Genomic DNA, 16,701 nt, shown 5'->3' with positions numbered 1-16,701 from the left:
GTCTCTCTCTCTCTCCCTCTCCTCCATGCCTCCCTCTCAGTAGCCACAGTGTGTGTGATAAGTTAGTGCTCCACTGCACCGGTGTCTCACCCAGCGGGGAGCTTAGGAGGAGCGGCATTCCATGACTCCATGCCGAGAGGAGAAAAAAAAAAACACACTTCCACCGAGGCCTACCTAACACCGCCCCTCATATCCCTCCATCCCCATTCCCCTGCCCCTTGCAGAGAGAGATAGAAAAACCATACTCAGCCCCCCCTCCTACTCCTACTCCTACTCCTCTCCTGTCCCCATTGCTGCCCTCTCACCAACTTCAGTTCCTTCCCCGAAATCCCCTTCACCAAAAAAGAAGGGGGGTGGGGGAAGAGGGAGAGATGGAGACAGAGAGACAGAGAGACAGAGACAGAGAGAGAGAGAGAGGGAACGGCGACCAAACCAAACTGGGCTCCCCACTGTGCCTGCCACAAGAATGAGGGGCCGTCAGGAGTGAAGCCATTGGCGCGATGATGAGGCCGAGGTGATGATGTGTATCAGTGTGTAAAAATGTGACAGTCGTACGCCTGACCCCCTTCTCCGAAGGTCGCCCCCCACCCCCCCAGTCGTCCCCAATTTTGCCAAGCTTCCCTCCTCCTCCTCTCACCAAACCGTTTGCACTGTATCAGCACCACGTGCTTGGATGTGCACATTTCTCTCCCACTTCTCTCCAATGGGACCTCAGCAAGCATAAAACAGGTGCGAACCGCTAGATAGCTGGCCATCATACCAAACCTCTGAACTCCATGTGATTATCATTTTAAAAAAACTACCGTAAATGGACCCCAGCCATGAAAGGAAATGTGCACACAGGTGAAAACCAAAACTAGTGCGTCATCAAGTGACAAACAGATCATAAAGGAACAAGTGATTGGAGCAGAAGATGCTTTTAAAACAAAACAAAAACAAATTGCTAACAAGTCTTAAAAAACACATTTAGTGTGCTCAAAAAAACAACAAAACATGTAACAGGAGTGTGGCCAGAAAGTAATAAAGAAAAAGAGGAAAAGCTGTGAAAAGGGTGCCCTCGATTGCTCTCAATTTGGTTGTGTTGTCTTGCCAAAGTGCCTTGGCACATGAGAGCCAGGCTGTCAAGCACGGCTGACAAGTGTCTCACGAGAGTCTGGGGATTATTAAAATGAACTCTGTGTGTGTGTGTGTGTGTGTGTGTGTGTGTGTGTGTGTGTGTGTGTGTGTGTGTGTGTGTGTGTGTGTGTGTGTGTGTGTGTGTGTGTGTGTGTGTGTGTGTGTGTGTGTGTGTGTGAGAGAGAGAGAGAGAATTGTTGGAACAGGCTAGGGCACATTCACAATAGAAGGAGAAAAAAAAAAGTTTGCCCTGCAATGACATTGCTTTTCCAGTAGAGGGCCCCACATCTCAACTTGCTGCTGAAAATAGGCCCTCACTTCCAACACATCTCCACATACACCTTGTGCTTGGAAAGTCCAGGAAAGAGTCTTACAAAGACGTCTCTCGAGACATTTCAACATCCTCTTCCTCCGACAGTCCATCTCCCTTTCCATCGCTTTTCTCCAGCCAATTGAAAAATGGAAATTAAAAACTTAAAAAGCAGAAAAAAACAACAATGAGGAAGACAGGTGTACAGTGGTACTTGGTACTTCAAAAGGTGTGTTGGCTGTTGCAGGTGAGTTGAAACCGAACTTCAACATGGCAGAAAGAGGAGGACTAAAGAGGAGAACTAAAGCATCATTCCTCCCTTGATGAGAATACAAAAAAATGTTGCAGTGGTGTAAAGAAGAGACCCGGTAGAGGCAGAGGAAGAATGGAAGATAAGATAAGATAAGGCGAAGAGGGGATGCGGGGGTGGGGCGGTTTTAAGGAGAGAGATGGGGGAAGCGTTTGACCAAGGTCTCACTGCCCGTCCCGATCTCCACTGATAGCCAGAGGGAGACAGGAAGGGAATGATAAGATGAGCACGGGATGGATGTGGGATGGATGTTCTGTCAAGAACAGAACAGGAGTAGTAGAGACAGGTGAGTCCTGCAAAGAGAGAGGAAACTCCATGCCACCCTCATCATCCTCATCTTTACTGATAATCAGCGGGAGAAAAGAAGTTGAGTTGAGGTGAGGTGAACATGGGGTATTGGATAAGGGGGCGTATGTAGGGGACATAGGCGGTGGGCTGGCATAAGCACAGAGGCAGTTGGTTCAGTCAATGTCATCCTCATCTTCACTGCTGGTCAGAGGACGAGAGTAGGGTAAGGTGAGGCGAATAAGGGGGCTATTGGATATGGGGACATACAGTAGGTAGTGGGCATAAGTAGCGGCCATAGATGAGGGCATTCCTTGGATCAGTTTGCGTCTTCGCTGATGGTCAGAGGAAGAGGGGGTGAGGTGAACAAGAGGTAATGATGGACATGGGGGCGTACGTAGGGGGGACAGGTGACCTTGTCTTCACTGATGGTCAGACGAAGAGAGGTAGATGGGCATTAGGAGGGGCACAGGTCTTGGGGACATAGGTAGGGGGGGGGCATATGTGTGGAAGGGGTGGGGGGTGGGGGGGGTTGGGGGGTGCACAGTTAGTTCAGTCCTCCATAATGGGGGCATATAAATGTATGTATGTGTGTATGTATGTGGGGGGGGGCACAATTGGTTCAGTCCTCATCATCCTCGTCTTCACTGATGGTCAGAGGAAGAGAGGTTGGTGAGTATTTAGAGGGTCAGTTGGTTCATCCTCCCTAATGGCATAGGTAGGGGGCATACGCGTGTATGTTTGTGGAAAGGGAAAGGGTTGATTCAGTCCTCGTCGTCCTCGTCCTCGCTGATGGTCTGCAGGCTGCTGCTGTGCGAGGGCGGGGAGAGGGTGGAGGGGGGCGTCTTGGTGAAGAAGGGCAGGCGGAAGGTGGGCGAGGGGGAGCGCTCGTCCCGCTCCTCCTCCCGCGTGGGGCTGCTGCTGGGGCTCTGGCGAGGGCTGATGGCCTGCAGCATGCGGCCCTTCCCCTCCTTCAACATGTGCTTCTGCTCACACGGACACGGAGGGAGGGAGGGTGGTCACCCATGGACGAGGAGAGATAGAGAGAAGAGATAGAGGAGAAGGAGAGGTGAAGAGAATAGAGGACAGACAACAGCGATGAGGGATCAAAGAAAGAAAGAAAAAAAGAAAGAAAATGTAAATAAGTTGACACAGAGTATTATTGATAAGCTGAACAAGAAGACTTCCACTTCAATTACAATCACCCATTACACTCATTCAACAACACATGAACATATACAGTGTTGTGTTTCTCGAAAGCGTAGTTGTTAGCCCGTTAGAAACTTGTATAGTTGTCAGTGGGAAATTGCATTGCAACCAACAAAGTAGCTAATGTAGTTAGCGACTACTACAGTTTGGAGCAATGCACACCAGGGGTGGATTTCTCGAAACCAAAGTTGCTTACTACAAACCCCAACTCCGGTGAAGTTGGGACGTTTGGTAAACAGTGAATAAAATAAAAATGCTATCATTTTCAAAACATTCAATCTATTCATTAGATGGAGAATAGTTAAAAGACAACATATTAAGTGTTAAAACCGAGAAAAAATATTGTTTTGGGGGACATATGTACTCATTTCTAATTTGATAAATCCAACACGTCTCAAATAAGTTGGGACGGGGATCAGTGAAATTTAGTAAACATCCAAATAAGATAAAACAACAAAGAAGAACATTTCAAAATGAATTGTACTGATGGACAATATAGGTGTCCAGGTATAAGATCATCACAGAGAGGCTGAGTCACTCAGAATTAAAGATGCAAAGGGAATAATTACCATAGTTATTACATACATTTTTGAATTCCCTTTGATTTACCACAGTTGAGTGTATATAAGACATATTTTTGTAACTAAAATCATTGTATAGGTTCATGACATCATGAAATATATATTGGCTGTAGTCTCACTCTAGCACTCCAGGAATTAGAGCTATTGAAAATTGACCATATTAAGAATGCTTAATGCGTGCAAATGATACAGGGGTGTAACATTCTCCTAAGCACCTGAGCTCACTTGAAATAGACCCAGAGGACATGGGAAACTGTCCTTTGCTTACAGAAGTCAGCAGAAGTTGTAGAAGTCCATTCTTTTTGACAATAATAGAGCATTGCACATCCTGTGCTACAGTGAAAATGGACCATCCAACTTGTGTTAGTGCTAACTTCAAAAGTCAGCCTCCATGGAGGCATGCGGGTGCAGTAGTGCATTGGTTAAGATGTTCTCACTCATCTGTAGAGTTAAATACAGTGCTGAATGGTATAAATGGGTTTTAAACAGCATGAAAAGCCACTCATGCATTATATTTTGAAGGGAGATCTTCGATTAGGGCCACATAGTAAGGTCAAATTGCATTCTCTACTATGTTTTAACAGTTTGGCTCCATCATAAGGACCAGCAGGTGATAAAATGGTGGGCTTTTGGTCAAGACCTGTCACACTGTAAGCACTACAGAAAGGAAAACATTGCAAAACATGACAAGGAATACACCCTCCATTTAAGCTGTTGAAATCATGTCCAAGATAGTAATCAACACTGTTTTTATATAAAATCATCTCATCAGTTAATTCTGTTACTGTTAAGTGTTATCTCTTGTTTTGTTATTAGTCTTCCTCGACATTTGCTGCCTTTTATTGTCCCCGTCCCAACTCTTTTGAGACGTGTTGGATTTATCAAATTAGAAATGAGTACATATGTCCCCCAAAACAATATTTTTTCTCGGTTTTAACACTTAATATGTTGTCTTTTCACTATTCCCCATCTAATGAATAGATTGAATGTTTTGAAAATGATAGCATTTTGATTTTATTCACTGTTTACCAAACGTCCCAACTTCATCGGAGTTGGGGTTTGTACATTAGCTACTTTGCTGTTTTCAATGCATTTTCCCATTGGCAACTACCGAAGTTGCTAACAGGCTAACAACTTCTCTTTTGAGAAATGCACCCCAGGGGTGCATCCCAATATGTGACCTTGCCTCCTCCACTTGTCTCCTCGTCCCGCCTCCTGGCCCCTCCTCCGTGGAGAAAACGATAAAGTTTCCCAGCTGTCAGCCTCGCCACAACAACTTTTGAGGGACTATTTTTCATTCACCATCCCAATTGCAAATGAGAAAAAGGCTTTACAATTGAGCTTTTGCAAGATATTGAAATATAATGCTGTTGTCAGTGATGTCATCATGACGAGAAGCAAGTGGAGGAGGCAAGGTCGCATATTAAAATGCACCCCAGATGTCTATGGGCACATAAAAGCCAGATTGCTCACCAGCGCCCCCTCTGGGCCGAACATCTGCAGGAAGTTGCCGATGAACTCGCGTGACTTCTCCTCCCACTTCTGGATGAGGTCGATGCTCTTCTCCTCCACCTTCTGCACAAACTCCTTGGAGCGCTCCTCCACGTTGCGCACCTTCTGCTTCACCTTGTCCACATGCTCCTGCAGGTGGTACTTCTTCTCCTGGAGGAGGCGGAGGAAGAGGAGGAGGAAAGGAGAGGAGGAAGAGGAGAGTAGGGGAGGGGAGGTGGGAGAAGGAAAAGGAGGAATAGGAGGAGAGGAGAAAGATGGGGGAGAGGAGAAAGATGGGGAAGAGGAGGAAGAGTTGGAAGAGGGGAGGAGGAAAGGAGGAGTGGAGAGGAAGAAGAGGGAAAAAAAAGGAGGAGGTGAGGAGGAAAAGGTAAAGGAGGTCAAAGGTTAACTTGTCTGATTTTGCCGCTTGCAACAAGGGTAAGAAAGTAAGAGCCAGTAGCAGTGCTTGCACTCCAGGACAAGAAGGAAGCGTAAATAGGCAAAAGGTTAACCGTCTGATGCTACTGTGGGAAAGATGACTAATTTCGCTGCATGTTTTTCTCTCAGTATGTCCGTTCATGTGACAGAGAAGTCCTTGTGTCCTGCGTTTTTTTAGTCGTGTGTGCTGAGACTCTACACTATCTGTTTGACGCTTGATCGGAAATCAATTTTCAAGTTGACCTCATTTTTGTCAGTGCAACTCACATTTTTAAACTCACATTTTTTAAACGGGTTCACTTTGTACGCTTATTTACCAACTTGAAGAGTGTGGACTGTGGATCACTGGGATCAGCTGATTTACTAGAGAGCTGCCAAGCCTGAATAGGCTGCAGCCTAGGTATGAACGTGAGGGATATGTCATAGGCAGCAGGGGCATGTTCTAGTCAGCTCAGGCTCTCAACGCTAGGCCTTCTCACATTTTAACAGATTCACTTTTTACACTTATTAACCAACTTGAAGATTGTGGATCATTGGGATCAGCTATTTTTTGTAAAGAGTTGCCAAGAATGAACAGGCTGCAGGAGCATGCTCTAGTCAGCTCAGGTTCTCAAGGGTAGGCCTTCTCTGCATTTCCATCATACCTGCCTTTTGACAGCCAGTTTCAACTGTTAAAAGGCAAAATATCACGTGACATAACACCAATATTCTCAACATTGCCTTTAGACTTTTAGGATTAGAGCAACAAAAATACTAGAACAGGTTTGTACAGTTTTGTCATCCGTTCAAACGTGTTTTCCGGTTACATCACCACTCAGTTAATTTAAAACCACCAGCCTTAGTGTACTTTTTCAGGCAGAGAGTGAGATGACGGAACTTATGTTGACACATCCTCTACACTTTAAAGGAACAGTACACCTCATTTCAGGAAACTGCTCATATACTGTGCTTAGAAAAATATAAAAATACGTAGATTTTTTTCTCTGACTTTGCTTATGTTGATGAAACTGACGTTGAGCTCCTTTGAGTTCCACCACTGTTTTAGTTTATTTTACCTCTTCAGGCAGGAGAGAGATATGACTTCACTTACTGTTGACACATTCACTGCACCAAATTTACAGTCAAAGAGTCATTTACAACTGTCTTTTACAGTCATCATCACATTAGTTGAAGACATAAGCAAGCATGCCCCTTCTGAAGACAGCAGTGAGTGTCATGATTTTGCTTACGTTGATGAAGCTGACGTTGAGCTCCTTTGCCGTGTACCCTCGCTGCAGGTTGCGTCGTGCGTATACGTCGTAGTCACGCACGATGCGTGTGATGATGTCTGACGTGGAGATACCCTCAGTCCGCTCTGTGGGGGCAAACATGCCTAAAAGGAAAAAGGAAGACATATTTAAATGGCATTTACATGACATTCTAAGTTGTGAAAGCAAACAATTCTCATTTGGTTGGTTGGTTTTAAATTGATTTCCATAGACAAAATACTGAACATTTGGTTACACTTGGCATCACGGATCGCTAATAAGGTGGTAATTGAATGATAACTTTCTGAAAACTGTATGGCAATTACTAAATGATATGTGGTTATAACTGATGATTACATTGAAAGTACATAGAAATTACCACACAATTACCACATTATAAGCGATGTGTTACCGAAAAACGTTATTATATGAAGATAAAGTATAAATAAGTTATAATATATATATATATATATATATATATATATATATATATATATAGTTCGCTCCGAGAAATAAAGTAAAGAAAAGTAAGCAGTGTGCGGTGTCTCTTGAGTTTTATATATATATATATAGATATATATATATATATATATATATTATACAGTGATACAACATGAAAAAAACATGAAACTCAAATTTCCTCTGCACATACAGTATAAAGATATCTAGTGCAGTGAGCCTCACCTGCTTCCTTGATGTGTTTGTAGACGTCATCACTGCCCGCAGACGAGTAGGGAATGTCATCATGAGCCACAAAGTCAATCTGACAAAACACACACACACACACACACACACACACACACACACACACACACACACACACACACACACACACACACACACACACACACACACACACACACACACACACACACACACACACACACACACACAACAACACATGACATGGATGACTTGCACATCTCCACATCTGTCTCTTTCACAACAGCTCAGGTCAAGATTGAAAATGGTAGACTGACTCTGAATGTTGAAAGATCCCAAAAGCTTTAATTCAAGCGGATGTTTGCCAATCAACTCGCCTCCATGTCTCTGCAAGAGAGATACTGTATGCACACACTTGTCTTCACATCTGTCTGCCTTTACCACATGCTATCTCTTCATATCTATCCCCACATCTGATTTCCTCTCACAAACACACACACACACACACACACACACACACACACACACACACACACACACACACACACACACACACACACACACACACACACACACACACACACACACACACACACACACACACACACACACACACACACACACACACACACACACACACACACACACACACACACACACGGTACAGTCCATTATCCTCATTCCCATCCTCGACATGTGCTTGTGGTCTAGTGCTTCGCTGACATGCCGCCTCCGTGAAGAATATCAGCCTAGCCACAAAAACTACTAAGGGACTTTTCCCCATTCAACATTCAAATTGTAAATGAGAAAATGGCATTTGAATTGCGCTTTTACGAGATATTGAATGAAACATCTGTTGTCACTATGACGTCTTGTGACGTCAACACAGAAAAAGAACCGTGAAACAATGGAAAGAACCCTGTCTGTCACAAACCCTCTCTCTTTCTACGTAACAGCACTGACCAGAAACTACTGTATGTAGTAGTGTCACATCCTGTCCTCTTCCACTTCCTTCCTGTTTCTCGCCACTCAAACTATCTTTATCCCTCATTCTGTGTCAGTCATCTCACTTTACATTACATTACATTGCACTTCCATTTTAGTCAAAGCGACTTAGTTATTATTTTTTCAGGGTATTGGTTACAGTCCCTGGAGCAATGTGGGGTTAGGTGCCTTGCAAGGGCACTTAAGCCATGGATGGAGATGTAGGGAGAGGTCAGGGGGATTCAAACCTGCAACCCCTAGATTGAAAGACCAACTCTCTAACCACTAGGCCACGCCAGCCCCACATTCGGCTTCCCCCACATCCATCCATCCATCCATCCATCCATCCATCCATCCATCCATCCATCCATCCCGCACGAGGGAACTCGTCTCGACTCACTCTGTGCTCTGCCAGGAATTCGGGGGATAGCGTCCAGGGCGCATCGCGTACCACCTCGTCCACGTAGCGGCAGTGGCTCACCGCGTCGTAGCGCTCGTCCTCGTTCATCACCGTGAAGCCCTTGAACTTGTGCGTCAGATCATCGCTGCACACTGCATTGAGACATTTTATTTTAGTCATGTCATGCAATTCTGTAATTCAGTTTAACTACAGCAGCAAAAAAGAATTACTCTAAGAACGGCAATAAGACTAATAACACTACAATGCGCTAGTTCAAAGTTAAAGGCTGACTAAGCAGTTCTCGATGTTCGCCCATGAATGACTCACTTAAACATCAGCTGACTCCATAAGGTGATTAATTAACTTGGAAGTGTTGCCTAGTCAGCCTTTAGTTTAATATAGCAATTATTCTTGAGGTTGCTTATTCACGTATGGGGTAGTGCATTTAAATGCGTGTGTGTGTGTTTGTATGTGTGTGTTGTATCCACCTCTCACCTCCTACTATGAGGTATGTGTTGGGGAAGAGGCATTTAGCCTGCATTAGCGCCCTGGCATGGCCCGAGTGGAACATGTCGAAGATACCGTCTGCGTACACCCTTACAGGCCGATCAGCTGAGGACAGACAGAACAAGCACATGAACAATCAGACAGACAGACGGACTGATGGACGGTAACACAGACAGACAGAGACGGCGACAGAAAAGGGAATTCAAAACCCTCGCTGTCAGCACTTCTGACTAACAAAGTGTTTTGCAACCGATTAAATCATCATCAAATGAAATGCTCTCCATGGCTCAAAGGACCACCACAATATGTCTATTTCACTCTTCTCTGTGAAAATGGAAGGGTCCTTGGAAAACCCTCGGTTGTCCCTACACGGCAGGGGTGGGGAACCTATGTCTCGAGGGCCGTTTGCGGCCCTTGAGGCCGTTTTATCCGGCCCCGATATAATTTTAATGTTATTCAGCTTCACATGAAATATGACATATTTTGTAAAGGAATCTTAGAAAATACATTTGCAATACAATTAAGTTATATTCAGGGAACCTGAAGAAGGTGGTGTGTGTTTAAATGTGGCTGCCTTCAATATAGGCCTAAAGTTAAGGGGATGAATTTGAAGTGGCCCTTCGAATGAGAAAGGTTCCCCACCCCTGCTATACGGTAACTCACCCCTAAAGGTTTGGTGTTACAAAAGGTTCCTCTTTGAACCTTCAGGGGTACCTAGACAGTGGCAAACCGAGGAACCTCAAATGTTGGGTTCTTCCCAGAACTTTTCAGTTCCTCAGGCAACATTTGGATTCCCCCACAAATCAGCCGAGGGTTCATATTTTTACTGTGTGAGCATCTTGCACCTGAGACTACTAAGGCCTGTTTAACAGTGGTGACATGATATGATGCATCATCATGAGATCCCACGAGAGAAGAGCTGAGTTGCACTTACGAGGAGTTCCCTTCTGTGCTTCTGCCATAGTCACGCGGATATACTCGCAACTCGCCTCCTCCAGCTCATCCGAGAAGGGGGCCGGCTCTGTCAAGCCCTGAGGGCCACACACACACACACACACACACACACACACACACACACACACACACACACACACACACACACACACACACACACACACACACACACACACACACACACACACACACGGAATTACAGCACAGCTGTGGCACACCATGCACCTGTACTTGTGTGACCTTTATGCACACACAGATAGACACGCATACATGCACACACACAGTGTGTATTGTTTGCTTACTGGCGTGTGGCGCAAGACCTTCACTGGCCTCTCTCCATCCTCTGTCTCTCCATTTGACCCCTCCTCTCTCTTTCTCTTCCGTGACAGCTGCTGCCCTGAACTGTGGGCCTCCATGCCTGTGAAATGATATTTGGGAACATTACGTAAGAAAGAAAAATAGTAAAATGCTGGAAGCACCAGGCGGCGCTGATTTTCACCTGCAACATGTTTGCACTGCTATATGCGCTGCCTTCATGCCGATGGAGATAAGATTAAATAGAGACGCATTTTGTTTGCAAGAAGCCAAATACCCGGCGGCTAAAACAAGTTGGATGGCTGTTTTTTATGCTTGTTTGATGTAACAGGGCTCGCCACTAAATGACGTGGCATGGCGTGGAATGCGGCAGGACATCGGAGGGAGGGGGTGCACAACAGCCTACTTGAAGAGTTGCAGCGAGAGGACAATTGCCGTTTCATTCCCCTTTCTATTCTACCTCGTCTATCACATTGAACGCTTGGTGTTGTGGTGAAATGTCCCGAACGTGCAGATATAAAACAACGAGGTTAAATGAGAGAAAAATATCCCGTCGCACTAAAACGCGTACCTGCGGACTGTGTGACTACAGGTTAGCAAGAAGTGTGACAGTTGCTCACAGTTTCTACCACACCCACCCTGAAGTCTGCTTTTAACAAATGTGAATAGTTTATCTACTCAGCAAACTCAATGAATAGTGTTGATTGTGTTCAGAACTAAAACGTTTAGCACTCAACTGCTACATTTGTGACATTCACTTGTCGACCTGTAGATCTTTAACAAATCACTAACTTATGATTTCGCATAACGTCCATGATGAGTTACGATGTGTCAAGTGTCAACAAAAAACGTGCCACTGAGGGCAACTGTTGGCAAGACAGTATGGCATTGCCAGTATGAACTCTGAAATGACTAAATGTAACAGGTAGTCGTTGCATTTCATAATACGATACAGTCTCTTCTTACTTTAGTCAGCAACGCCGACTGTACAATGTCTGTAGCTAGCTTGCTAGCTTTTTGACTTACCCCAAGAATGGACTCGCAGTTGGGTTAGATGGCTGGCAGAGGAAGAACGGTTGTTGTCAGGATAATCCTGCCGTTCACAGATTTAAGAGCAATACTGCTGGTTGCACTAAAACTACCATATGTTAGACATAAAGCCAGTTGCTTTGACAGCTCTTCATGAACTACAACTAACATTTTCTGAAGGAAGTGACGTAGCTGGAATGCTGAACAAGAAGGCGTGTTCAATCTGGTATGGTTCTGCATGGATTACGCCTCTTTTATGGCAATCAGTCACAAATGGCAAACTGGTTATTGGGGATTAAACTACACACAACAGAAGGTCTTGGTTTTAACAAGATTACTACTGCAGAAGTCGCTTTAAAAAAGTCAGACTGCCTCCCCAAAAAAGTTTAGACGAAATGTTTGTCTGCCAATCAAATCATATCAAACCTTCATCCATACAGGACATTAGAAGAGAGAGAGAGAGAGAGAGAGAGAGAGAGAGAGAGAGAGAGAGAGAGAGAGAGAGAGAGAGAGAGAGAGAGAGAGAGAGAGAGAGAGAGAGAGAGAGAGAGAGAGAGAGAGGAATGAACGAATTGACCGAGACCCAAGGCCGGACTCAAACCCATTGTTCATACCAGGACAGTTTGGCAGCTGGTACAGGTGATCTATGCAGGGGTGGGGAACCATGTCTCTATGTAGGCCTACATCTAATATGAAATGTTTTCTAAAGGAGTCATAGATATTAGGTCAACATTTGCAATATAATCAAGTTATAGGGGAGCTAGTGAAGGTGGGGTCTGTTGTAAAGGAGGCCAATAGGAGGAGGCCTTCAATACAGGCGTAAAGTTCAGGGCGAAATCCTGGTTTGTGTTCATAGTATGGCCCTTGGAGGACTTTATAAAATTTGAAGTGTCCCTCAATTGAAAACTGTTCCTCCCCCCTCTATGCAGTGCACCACAGCGCCCTCTCAAGGCTAGCATTTGTGGTTTGACCTTTTAATTTTCCCATTCCAAAGTTGTAGGCCCTCTGCTGAATAACTGTTGAGAGGAGAGCATGGAAAATGTGTCTTTGATGCTGTGGCTTTCTGTAGGCAGCAGTGTTTGGAATATCTGAGACAGAGGGAGACTATCACAGGCATTATATATAGGCTTATGTCTATACTGTATACATCTGCCTAGAAGAAGATGCCGTGAGTTCCTTAGCTGTCCTCACAATACACTCTCGAGCCCCCTGCAATTCCCAAACCAACCAGCAACGGTGCTGTACCAAACACACTCCATGCACCATAGGGTGGCAATGGCAGGTTTATGAGGAAAGCAAGGTGGGCAAAAACATGTAGCCGTGTCTGTGTGATGATGTAGTGTAAGTGTTCAGAGTCCAGTCCATGTGGTTATCAGTTGCATGTACTGTATGAACGCCCTGCCGCTTTGTGCTGAGTATTGCGATTTCTCATGGGAGGCTGTTGATGTGTAGTGTGGTGAACACACGTGTCTTACTTTCAGTCTCAAATCCTCAATTAAGTTTTACATTTGTTTACAATGGCAGTTTTATTTGCTCACTTCATTGGTTTTCTGCTGCCCCTTCAGAAATATTGTCTCCTTAACTCATCTGCTGCACCGTCACAATTGTTCATTATATGGTTAGATTTTTTAGAAAGTATTAATAGGCATATTGAGTGTGAGTGTTGGGCATGTTAGATTAGTTCAACTGCAGTGCTAACAGACTTATGCAAATATCAAGAATGGATCTAGTTAAGTGGCGTAAACAAAAGCCACACACACCATACCTTGGGGTCAGGGTGGGCAGTGCACCATGCTGTACCTGAAGGGAAGCTCCCAGCTGGCCCTGTGAAAGTCCCAGATGTCTTTTAGCTTGTGCTTGCCAACTCTGTCTGGAAACAACACATGCTACTAGTAAATATTTTGAAAATATTTTCCTCAAATTTTAAGGGTGGGAGTGCCACATTTGGAGGTGTTTACACCCCAGCTGACTTGGCTTTCCCACCATCCACTGAGGAATGATGGCACACTTAAAGGCAGAACATATGAAAAGCTACAGTAAGGCTCACAGGAAAACAAAAAGCAAATGTATAAAACCCCACAGAACATGGTCTCCCCCATCTACAAGACAGATAAAGTATAAGCATGGCCTTTAAAGGCAGACCTAGTAGGTGTGAGAGTCAAATTGTGATTGAACACATTTCTAAGAGATATGACACCATGTATCTACGAAGGGGTGGGGAACCTATGTCTCGAGGGCAGTTTATGGCCCTTGAGGTCGTCTTATCCGGCCCCTGATATAATTTTATGTTATGCAGCTTCACATGAAATATGTCATGTTTTGAAAAGGAATCTTAGACATTACATTTGCAACACAATTAAGTTATATTTCAGGGGACCTAGAGAAGGTGGTGTCTGTTGTAAAGATGGGCACCTTCAATAGGCCTAAAGTACAAGGGGAAATCCTGGTTTGTGTTCCTAGTGCGGCCCTTGGAGGACTTTTACAGCCCTTGGAAAAATTTGACACCCCTTGAATGAAAAATGTTCCCCACCCCTGACCTACAGGGATATCTGGTATCAGATATTACAAATAAAAACATATAAATAAAAAGCCAATCGTATTAGTTAGAGAGCCTATTTTAGCTATTCAAGAAAGATATGAGACATATGAACCCAGTTATCTACAGGGATTTTATGGCACCACATATAGCAAGTAATTAAAACGTTTAAAATTCCAGTGCTAAATATCATCAAAGCACGACACATAGATGATTTTCATTTGTACATTTTTATTCATTATCGAGGACATTGACAGCATAGTAGTTGTTTAGCTGGTACCACACACAGTGTAGCTAATTTCCTTCAGGACATCACTCCACTAGACACGTTCTTCTTTACTTTCGTTGCAAAATTACAGGAGCCGCCAATGTATTGGTTTAATCAGGTTGTAGAACCATAGCATAGAAAAAGGTGCACAATGTTGGATGCTATAATGTTTGCGACAACATTCAACTTGGAACAGTACCTCATTCGGACTGACAAAAACCAATGCAGCATGTTTAGATCAGCTTTTTCTGCTAACGATTCATCTATTCTATACCACTGTTACAGCTGTCAAAACCACTGTACATGGTCCCCCAGAAAGGCACACAACAACAGAAAAAAATCTCATATACAGTCCATCTTTGAAAATAAAGAGGAGAATCTTGAGATCTTTTTTTTTTTTTCAACTGAAGAATCACAAAAGGGGTAAAAAGCACAAATCCTAACTCGGCGAGTGCACTGCACATTACATGCACTCGGCCATCCTCTTTCGAACATGCGATTTCACTCAAAGATTCAGCAGCAAACTTGGTCCTGCAAATGGAATGTCTGAATTCCCATAACTTATGGCTTTGGCAAGAATATTTTTCTTTTGAAGTCAAGTTGACATGCCTCATCGAATTAAGGGGCAAAGGAGACGATAACTACAGTTACCCATCTTGGCACTTACAAAGAGGCGGAAAAACAAAGAAGATTAAATAATGCAAGAGAGGAATGGGCGATTGATCTTCAGGCTTGCCAAGATGAGAGTCACCATCTCGCGGTAAAAAGGGTGGAGGGAGGAATGCAGAGAACGGAGACTGGAATTGGGGTGTCTTGCCTCTACATTCCCATCCGGATGCTTTGGATGATCTGGAAAATTGCTGTGGTGGAGAGGAGACATACAATGGAGGAAGATGAGAATCATTGAAAAAAGCTGTTTGAGATCCAAACATTTAGTGCAGAGTTAAACATGGAGTGTGGAGTTTGTGTTCTTAAAGGAAGAGACTCCCCCTACTGTATGATGTGGACAACTTTCATCCATGCAGTACAGTCTTGTACACTGCATATACTAAATGTCCAGAAATGTGAAATAAATAAACAGACAGTGAATGTCTCAGAGAAATGTCAAGCCAATCGGGACCAACCATTAGCAGGCAAATGAAAAAAAAGGATAGTGGATAGGCCTACCAAGTGAAACTGAACTTTGATCTTTTTTCAGTCATGTCGTTCTAACCTAAGCACGTTATGTTTACACACATCAGTCTTCTTGATTACATAAACTGATGGCGGCACTTGATTTCACTATCTAACTAACCTTGGTAAAGGCAATGGTCTGGACATTAATCAGGAAAAATAACAAGACTCACTTCACAGCTGTTACATACAAACGGTGATACAATCAGCTAGAAAGTAACAAAGTTTCACATACCTGATCCACAGACGACAAAGATGAATAACGCAAGCAGCCATGGTCCTACGGAAGATTTCTCGTCCGCAGCCCTCTGTAAAGACAAAACGCCTCAAGTTAAGCAAGATGTACGGTGAAAAGTAAAGGATTGCGTTACCTACAGGGGAGTGCCACCGGTGCACTGACGCAAATTTAAACAATCGAATGTGTGCACGCATTATCTAATCATAGCCTAGGTTACAGATGGCCATATGGCTGTATATCAGGAAAAGGGACAAATATATATTTTCTGCGTCCAGAGAGACTGGGTTAATCACAAGAAATCAAACAAGAAAGATGTGAAACAGATGGGAAGTCCACTTGAAGTAGAAGAAAGGCAGATTTTCGGGATTGTACCTGCCTGAAGCTTACACTAATCAAAATACGTTTAAATAATGCGTTTTTGGACTCTTTTCGTGTCTGAAATGGTTAAATACAGATTAGGTTTAAATGACCAGCTAACGTTAGCTGACCTACTTGGACCGCTCAAGAGTTTGTAGGCTACTTTGTGGACTTACCGTCGATTTTGCCACGTTTCCTCGTAGCGTGATGTTTTTGCTGTGCTTCTCGTTGGCCATGCGAATTCTCTGTTTAGCAACCATTTTGCCGAGTTTGAGTGGTGATCCTTTTTG

General features: G+C 44.0%; 2 protein-coding genes across 2 annotated transcripts; both read right to left on the bottom strand.

Moving 5' to 3' along the window:
- Positions 1-2,539: 2,539 nt before the first annotated feature.
- On the bottom strand, positions 2,540-12,022 carry pcyt1ab (phosphate cytidylyltransferase 1A, choline b). The gene is made up of 9 exons (XM_063205565.1): positions 11,837-12,022; positions 10,798-10,913; positions 10,476-10,572; positions 9,530-9,646; positions 9,035-9,186; positions 7,672-7,750; positions 6,970-7,112; positions 5,285-5,473; positions 2,540-3,007 (listed from the first exon to the last, which is right to left on the bottom strand). The coding sequence occupies exons 2-9, from the start codon at positions 10,909-10,911 to the stop codon at positions 2,786-2,788; spliced, it is 1,113 nt and encodes a 370-aa protein (XP_063061635.1). The 5' UTR covers positions 10,912-10,913; positions 11,837-12,022; the 3' UTR covers positions 2,540-2,785.
- A 2,564-nt stretch (positions 12,023-14,586) lies between these two features.
- serp1 (stress-associated endoplasmic reticulum protein 1) lies at positions 14,587-16,682 on the bottom strand. The gene is made up of 3 exons (XM_063205583.1): positions 16,588-16,682; positions 16,052-16,124; positions 14,587-15,503 (listed from the first exon to the last, which is right to left on the bottom strand). The coding sequence occupies exons 1-3, from the start codon at positions 16,669-16,671 to the stop codon at positions 15,463-15,465; spliced, it is 198 nt and encodes a 65-aa protein (XP_063061653.1). The 5' UTR covers positions 16,672-16,682; the 3' UTR covers positions 14,587-15,462.
- Positions 16,683-16,701: the final 19 nt, after the last annotated feature.

The sequence above is a fragment of the Engraulis encrasicolus genome, chromosome 8 (assembly GCF_034702125.1).
Source record: "Engraulis encrasicolus isolate BLACKSEA-1 chromosome 8, IST_EnEncr_1.0, whole genome shotgun sequence".
NCBI lineage: Eukaryota > Metazoa > Chordata > Actinopteri > Clupeiformes > Engraulidae > Engraulis > Engraulis encrasicolus.
This window is presented reverse-complemented; position numbering and strand designations above follow the sequence as displayed.